At 35.6% G+C, this 8,927-nt stretch overlaps 1 protein-coding gene across 1 annotated transcript; it reads right to left on the reverse strand.

Moving 5' to 3' along the window:
- Positions 1-5,303: 5,303 nt before the first annotated feature.
- On the reverse strand, positions 5,304-8,664 carry LOC133830106 (nucleolar protein 56-like). The gene is made up of 8 exons (XM_062260020.1): positions 8,360-8,664; positions 7,627-7,841; positions 7,333-7,490; positions 6,974-7,161; positions 6,621-6,873; positions 6,261-6,409; positions 6,033-6,167; positions 5,304-5,910 (listed from the first exon to the last, which is right to left on the reverse strand). The coding sequence occupies exons 1-8, from the start codon at positions 8,562-8,564 to the stop codon at positions 5,585-5,587; spliced, it is 1,629 nt and encodes a 542-aa protein (XP_062116004.1). The 5' UTR covers positions 8,565-8,664; the 3' UTR covers positions 5,304-5,584.
- Between the last annotated feature and the right edge of the window lie 263 nt (positions 8,665-8,927).

Genomic DNA, 8,927 nt, shown 5'->3' on the forward strand with positions numbered 1-8,927 from the left:
TGCTTGAATAGAAAATGTATTTTGAAAAAAATATAGTGTGATTTATTTCAACTATATCTAAACTTGGGAATCAATATACTTATAAATACTATTGACCTTGCATTTTGTGGATTCTAATATCTTAATAATCTTATTTTACTTATCTCATTTGAAAACCATTTTTCTATCTAATTTTAAATCTTTTTATTACTTGTATTTTATTTTTCTAAAACAAAATCTCATCAAATATTTGGAACTAGGTTAGAATATTCTTGCTTTGTTTGAAATAGTTTCTTTTGATGTTAGTCAACTCCCATGGGTTCAACATCGTACTTACATGAACATTATATTCCGAAACGATTCGTGCACTTGCGAGTTTAAATATTAAAACACCCTCTTTTGGGATCATCATTTACTATTAACAGCATAGCTAATAAACACACATTCATATACTCTACTAGCCAATTTTATCCTTTTAGGATCACGAATTCTAACATATGCCAAACAACCCCAAGTTTTAAAATAAGAGATGTTTGGTTGTTTATTTTTCAAGATTCCATAAGGAGAAATTTTGCTTTTAGATTTTGGAACTCTATTAAGCACATAGCATACAGTCAATAATATTTCTCCCCACCAATAAGATGCAGCACCAGAATTAAGCAAAATAGCAACAATTGATTCAGTAAAAGTTCTATTCTTCCTTTCAGTTTTGCCATTCATTTCAGGTGAGTATGGTGCAGTTCTTTCATGTATAATTCCATGTGAGTTATAAAAATCAACAAACATGCTAGAATCATATTCAGTGCCTCTATCACTACGAAATCTCTTTATCTTTCTATTAAATTGATTTTCAATTTCAGTCACAAAAGATTTAAACATATCAAGAGCATCACTTTTATTTTTCATTAAGTACACATATGTAAAATCAGAACAGTCATCAATAAAAGTGATAAAATAACGTTTTCTATTTCTCGTCAACGTTCCATCAAGTTCACAGATATCATAATGAATTAAATCTAGAGGCTCAGTTTCCCTAGTCACAGATTTATGCGGTGTTTTTGTGATCTTAGCTTGGCTACAATAGTCACATTTTTCAAAGTCATTTAAAGATAATTTAGGAATTAAGCCTAAACTACTCATATTCTTGATTATGCGCTTGTTAACGTGACAGAGTCTAGCATGCCAAGTATTAAAATTACACAACATATAAGCAGAAGCATTCACTTTATTAACATCAACATTCAATTTAAACATTCCCTCAGTTGCATACCCTTTCCCTACAAATATCCCATTCTTAGTTAAAGTAAACAAATCAGCCCCTATAGTCTGTGTAAACCCCGCCTTGTTGAGAAGGTAGCCCGAGACCAGATTCTTTCTCATCTCTGGAGTGTGCATGACTTCCTTAAGAATCACAGTTCTTCCAGAGGTAAGCTTTAATTCCACATCTCCAATACCAGCAACAATCGTGTGTGAATCTCCCAGCAACACTTTCTTATCCTCAGTAGCAGCAGTATATGTCTTAAACATATTTTGATCATAGCAAACATGGCGAGAAGCACCCGTGTCTACCCACCACCCTTCTGATCCACCAACAAGGTTGATCTCAGATATCATAGCCGTGAAAGGCTCTTCAGTTGTCAGGTTAGCTTGCGGAGTAGAGCTTGGTCTGTTCCTGCACTTGCGTGCAATATGACCTGGTCTGTTGCAAACAAAGCAGAGAAATGGAGCAGGTTCATTATTATTATTATTATTATTATTATTATTATTATTATTATTATTATTATTAGGGGGTGTTGCTGCTATCTGTTTTGGTTCCTTTGATGGTTCCGATTCTGATTATTGTTCCGAGGTTGATTGTTGCGGTTTGAGTTCTGCTTTCGATTCTGATTCTTGAAGTTTTTCCCATTGGGTTTCAGAACCGCAGTGGACTTTTTGTTAGTGTTGTTGTTGTTGGATACAACAAGCACTTCTTCTTTCTGGTCTTGTTTACGAGCTTCCTCCTCAATACGAAGGCGAGTGATCAGACTTTCTAGTGAAAATTCTTTTGTTTTGTGCCTGAGAAAATTTTCAAAATCTTTCCACGCAGGGGGCAATTTGTCAATAATCACAGCAACTTGAAATTGTTCATCTAAAGACATACCTTCATAAATTATTTCATGAGCGATTTTATGAAGGTCATGAGATTGGGCTTCCACTGACTTGTCATCGGTCATCTGAATTTTGAGGTAACGACTAACAGCGTACTTCTTGGTTCCAACCTCCTCAGTATCATACTTCTTTTGCAGTGCGTCCCAGATTTCCTTTGCATTTTTGTCAGAATTATAATAATCATGCAAGTCATCAGATAAACCATTGAGAATGAAATTTTTGCATAAAAAATCATTTTCGACCCAAGCCTCTAATGCCTTAGTTTCTTTGTCTTTTTCATCGTTGTCATCTTTTTCAGAGACAATAGGCTTATCAGCAGTCAGAGTAGTGTTAACCTTTTTCATTGTGACAAAAAATAACATCTTCTGTTTCCATCTTTTAAAATGGTTACCCTCAAAACAAAATGGTTTATTTATGTCAACAACACCAGAGTTATCATCGGTAGTCATGGCAGAAACTTAAACATCTTAAAATTGTTGAAATAGTTGCTGCAGAAATAAAAAGGAATGAAATTACCGAATAATAATCTGGGTTGAGTCACGGTCTAGGTCGCTCTCTTTAAGACGTTCGTGGCACTGCCCAGAAATGTGCAAGCAGACTATCAGCCTTGTCGTCCCCAAGATAAAACAGCCCAGTCAATACTGTATCGGACCTCCACTGCACCGTAGAGAACCGTCGTTTACCACACCCTTAATAATGCTACTGCTCGGAATCCGATAAAACTCATTGCAATTTTTTCAGATTGAAAAATATTGAGAGTGTATATTTCTGAAAAGTAATTGCCCTATTTTAAAGAAAAAGGTGGATCTTTTTAACAGGAAAAAAAAAACGTTTTATTAAAACGTGGGAGAGGAAGTTGGATTCCTGAAAAAGCTGAAGAGAAAAAGTCTTCAGTTTTACCAAATATTAATCACATTTTTATTAAATAAAATAATACTTAATAAATAATTTTTTTAAAAAAATAATAAGGTGCACACCAACCAGCTCAGCTCGGTCGGCGGCGGCGACGCGCGCACGTGTGGTGGTCAGGTGAGCCTTTGTGTGACTCCTCCCTCTTCCATAAAAGTGGGTACCCCTTGGGGCACAACTCCAATGCTCAAGTCCACTATCTATATACCCTTACAAATGAGTATTCTAAAACAATGTGGGACTCTTCCTCTAGGGAGTCATTAAAGCACATTTTCTATTTTTTTAACAATTCATACTTATATAGATAAGTTCCAACACATTCATTTTACCCCATTCCAAACACTAGTAGGAGTTCTCTCCTTGCTCGTTATAATTCCTATTAAATGTTTTTTTAACATCTCATGAGAAATAGTATACATTTATTTTGATGTTATATAATTTATTTAATAATTATAATAATAATAATAATAATAATAATAAAGGGTGAAAAATAAAATCACTGAACTCCTTCAGCTCGCTCCAGCAAAGTCACCTCTTCATCATCCCCCTCTGCAGCTCCAAAAGCTTCGCCAATTTCCGAGGGTTCCTGTGAGAACCGAATCTTGAACCAAGCAAGATACAAATCCCACAGCTTGGGCTGCATGAAAGAGAAGTTCCCGTCCTGGTTGAAGGCCCAGCAGTGCAAAGCATCTCCTCCATTTGAGATGAGGACTCTGCAGCTTCCTCCTTGGCCTTAGCCTCGGCCTTGATTAGCTTCTTCTTGAGTTCTTCAGTTTCGCCCTGAAGTTGATCCGCGCGATGGCTCGCCTCCATGACCTGAGCCTGGGAGGCGGACAGGGCGGCCTTTGCAGACCACTCGCCCTCCTGAGAAGAAATCAGGGCAGCTTTGGAGGCCTGTTCGCTCTCTTGAGCGGCGCCCAAGACAGCTCGGATTTCCTCGTCCCTGGCTTTAACGCGAGCTATGCCTCGAAATATGATTCTAATAAAATGTTGTGTATAATCTAAAAAAATTCAATATGGAATATTTTATTAGTTTTAAATAAGGGTTTATACTTTTTTAGACCCTGTGTTTTGTCTCATTACTTGTTTGAACCCTATATTTTGACAAATTACTTTTTGAACCCTGTGTTTTCTAAAATAATTCAAATAGAACCCTAAACCCGATTTTGATCAAAGTTTTTTGAACTAAAATCATAAATAATCCATCAAACTAACAACTCAGAACAAAAATACAGTCATTCTGCCTAAGAACTGTGTTGTTATACTCAATTTTTTGTTTATCAAAATCAAGTTTAGGGGCATATTTGAACTATTTTACAAAACACAGGGTCCAAAAAATAATTTGTTAAAACACAGGGTCCAAACAGGTAATGAGACAAAACTCGATGTCTAAAAAAGTATAAACCCTTTAAATAATAATAAATACGGGTTATAGATATAGCTTACACTTCTAAATAATAATCCAGGTCTCAAGTTCCAATATAAAAAAAATCTAAATAATAAATTATATAATAAAAATATTTTGTTTAAAAATGCTTAATCTTGGGATACCAATATAAAAAAATTATGAAAAAGATAATTATAGTATTGGAGGAATGAAGAAATTCATTGAATATTGAAAATACAATCTAGAATTATATTTAATCCATTTTTTATGGATAATAATCCATGATTTAATATGAGAGGATCCACCTCAGGTCCCTATGGATTGTCTTAAGGATTATTGTGGATTGTGTCAAGGATTATTGAGGGTCTGGAAAAGGGATCTTCACCGTGTAATCCTTTTTTTGTGTGGGAATATACAAGAGTAGCTAGAGAAAATCTTAAAGATAATTCTTATACAAGAGTAACTCGAGAAATAATGTCTTAAAACATGAACTAGAGAAACTACAAGAAAAGATATATTAACATAATAGTGCTCCTTAACAATCGATTAAAGGTCAAGAGCATATGCTTTATTTAATCATTGAAACTAGGAAAATCTTCCCTCGAAATACCATCAAACATCCATGGACAAAGGAGTTCCTATCATACTAAAATAAAACACTTGATGATTGAAATTTAGAGGTAAGTTGCGATATTTTGTGCCCAAATGGAGTTTTCAGTGTTAAATATTTAAATTTCTCACATTGATTTACCATGTATTGGATAATCAATTTTGGTCTCTTATTAAAAAGAAAATCATCTTTGGGTTAAGTAATGGAAAATATTCAACATTGCGGTTGGTCTAAGCATGGCTAACATTCTTCAGAATCAAGCACAAGAGATCACGTAACTGTGTCATATGTCATATCCTCTAAGCAAAAATTGATATAATAAACAATGATTTTCATCATATCATAAACAAAACAAAAGTGATTGGGCAAAATAATAGTTGTTCCTTTTGTAATCTTGCCCGATTTCGGAAGCCAAAACAAAAAAAATATACTAATAATACTTACTGGAAAATGCAGCTTCTAAGTTACTAAAAAGTCCATCTAAGATCACTAGAAAGTAGCAGCCAGCCCAGATTGAAATACATATCTGAACATTAATTGCATAGAAAAAATTACTCATCTCCACCCTTTGACTTCTTCTTTTTCTTCTTCTTAGCGTCACTAGCAGCCACCAAATCTTCTCCATCTACACTTTTACTCTTCTTCTTCTTCTTTTTGGCTGTTCCATCTTCAAGATCTCCTACGTTCACTTGCTCCTCCTCCTCATCGTCAACCTTTCTCTTGTCCTTCTTCTTTTTCTTCTTTTCAGATTTAGAATCATCAGCAGCCCCATTTGTAGCTGGTTCGTCAACGGCCATGGCCTCACTGTCCTCAGATTTGGATTTCTTCTTCTTGCTTTTCTTTGCAGTAGGCACTTCATCTGTATCCATCGCTGCATCTGCAAAGTGCAAAGTAATATAAGTTAAAAAGAAAGGAAATCATGCAATTAGGTAATGCTACAGAAGCTTTCTGTCCAAGTAAGAAAAAAAAATCCTTTTCTCAGCTATTTCCTGCTCATACCTTTGTTTTGATCACTTTCAATAGCAGCTTTCATCACATCAATGTTTTTCCTTGGTGCAACCCCCTTGTCATAAAAGTCTAGACGCTCCTCAACTTGTTCGCGCAATTTCTCTCCAAAAGTAGTTGTACTAGTATCTGCATTGCAAGAGGATGCCAAAAAAAAATTAGTATCTGGGCAGCAAAACAATAGACAATATAGCACCACATACTGTTTCACAGAAGTTTTACCAGCAAAACAGTCAATACGGGAGGCAATAGAACACTTGTTTGCGAGATAACGAGCCATTCGGCCCTTGTTTCGTGCAGAAGCTCGGCCAATGAAAGATGAATGGAATATAAGTCCATACTTGGGTGTGTTTCCTTTGGTTTTCAATGCCCTGAAAAGAAAAGAAGAAAGCTAAAGCTAATACACATATAGAGAGAGAAAATTGAATGGTCACTTTACATTCTCTGCGTCATAATAAACCAAACCCTGCTACTGCAGCTAACTTTGAATAGATCTTTTAGGGAAAGCTTGGAATGCAAATTAACTTCATAAAATATCAATTTTGACTTTTGACATAATTACATAGCAAATTTGGTAAGCACCTGAAGAGAGCCTTCTCTGCACCAAGAATTTGAAGGGTGGAAGAAGGGCACTTGGCCAAATTTGTAAGGCTACCAGCATGGGAAATCAAACGAGCTCCGACAACTTCCCCAATTAAGGAGGCCAGATTGGGTGCAATGTCGTTCATTTTAGTAACTAGATAATCATACAAGTTTCTTCTATAGTCAGAGAGGTCCATCACCCTCTGTGCAAATTGGTGGACATTAATCAAGTCAATTGGAGACAAATCTTGCCCTGCATAAAAAAATGATTACAGTTATATTAAATTGGTCGCATTAATAAACCAGTATAAGCATAAATAAACATGCTTGAAGCAATACAAAAACAAGTTTACCCATGGATGCCTTAGCAGCTTTAACAATCTCATTTGCCTTGTCTTCATCTCCAACTATATCAGTTAATGCTGGGACTTGGTCTTCGCACAGCTTTGATTTATCCTCAATAAACTTGGTGACTCGGGCATAAAGATAGTTGTCATTGACAATCTTCACCAATTCCGGAAAATGCCAGGAATACCATTCTCTACAACAAACCAAAACAATAAATACAACCATTTTTACTTAATCTGCTTCATAGATTTGAAACAGTGTGCTTTCACCAAATGAAAAACTTCCAATAAAACAGAAACCACCCATTACAACAATTTAAGTATGAAATTCATAAGATGCTTTTACATAAATATCACCATAATACCTGACCCTCATGGAGAAGGAATTGATATCTTTATCGAGAGTATCCAAGAGGAAGATTGCTTGAATGACCATATTGTCGACTCTGTTAACATTGAACTTCACTTTTGCCCTGCTGTAACTGTGTGCTAGACCAAGCTGGGCCTTGTCTAGGTCCCCAGGCTAAGCAAAAAGAACCAGAGGAAAGAAACAAAAAGAACTCTGTAAGAATAAAATCATCAAAACAAAATTACACAACAAAACTGCATTGATAAAAAAAAATAGAATTACGATTATGAATTATCATACAAAGACAAACCTTTAGGTCCTTGATAAACCTATCAAAATGTAACCGCACACCTCGGATCAGCTCAAGAACAAATTCATTACTTTGGCAAGGAATTTTAGTAGACTCAAAGATGTTTGAACCAAGCTTTGGTTCAGATAATCCTAAGCTGAACTTGGGCTTTTTACCTTCCTTGACCTTTGGAAGATTAAGTTCCAAAAAGCTTCTTAACTCATCAGTCATAAGCCCTGAAAATCAACCACAGTAAACAATGAGCACAAACCAACATAAAGACACTCAAGCTAAGTCCAAAAACAAAAACAAAAACAAACAAACAAACAAACAAACAAACAAACAAAAAAAACAGAACAACGCAAACCAACTCATGCTGAAATTTAAAATAAAACATAAGAGAAATAAGTACTAGTTTAAATGGAGAAATCTAAAAAAAATTCAAAGAAAGTAAAAGAAAAACATCTAGATATGTTTCCTATCAAAAATTTCCACAACACAATAATAAAAAAGCCACACCCCACAAATCAGCGTGGAGCAAAAGAAAGAAAAAAATAATGTATAGCCACATGCACTTGAAACTATATTGAGGATTAACCCACAAAGAGAAAAACCTTGAATCTCTAGTCAATCACTTAAATGTAAACAAAAAAAAAACGATTTTTGCCACCAAGTACGAAGGTATTAAACTAGGGTACCAAATATTAAGCCGAAAGTACAACAAATATGGTATTTTGGGTTTCAAAGTTTTCACCTTCAGATATAGAGTTAGACTGGTTAAGGGCATCGACGGTCGATTCGAATGGCTGAAAAGCTGTAAGCTCAACCACCTTTCCAAAACGGTTCAAGTCTGAAACCGAGTTCCGAACCGCCTCAATACTCTGTCCGATCTCGTCAAGACCCTGATGGTGAAGCAGGGCATAACCGGCGGCGTGCTCGTACAAAAGATAAAGCGCCATGGAAATCCCAAATGCAGAGCTACTACTCTCGAGTGTAAACCCTGCAATCGGCTGAAGTAAGGAAGAAGCGGAAAATGGCTAGGGTTTAAGAGGTTTTATACTTTCATAGCTGCTACGCCCTCTTCCTCCTCTTATTTAGGGTTTATTTCAATAATGGTTATCAATTATAATCATAATAACACTATACTCCCCCAACTTTAATTTATATGCTAAAATGCCACAAACTTTGATATTATTACATGTTTATCCTAGGGCTGATCATTGGGCCGGTTGGTCGGGTTACAATGCATTTTTACCCGTCCAATGCCATAGTCGGGCTAGCAAAAGTGAACCCGTAACTTGTCCAATTAAGAAAAAAAGAAA

This window comes from Humulus lupulus, chromosome 4 (genome assembly GCF_963169125.1).
Source record: "Humulus lupulus chromosome 4, drHumLupu1.1, whole genome shotgun sequence".
Lineage (NCBI taxonomy): Eukaryota > Viridiplantae > Streptophyta > Magnoliopsida > Rosales > Cannabaceae > Humulus > Humulus lupulus.

Excerpts from the sequence above, each read along its gene's own strand:
- LOC133830106 (XM_062260020.1), bottom strand. The coding sequence starts at position 8,564 with ATGGCGCTTTATCTTTTGTACGAGCACGCCGCCGGTTATGCCCTGCTT. Across the intron at positions 7,842-8,359 it reads GTCTAACTCTATATCTGAAG|GGCTTATGACTGATGAGTTA; the intron begins GTGAAAACTTTG and ends GTTGATTTTCAG. Across the intron at positions 6,168-6,260 it reads CCGTATTGACTGTTTTGCTG|ATACTAGTACAACTACTTTT; the intron begins GTAAAACTTCTG and ends CTTGCAATGCAG.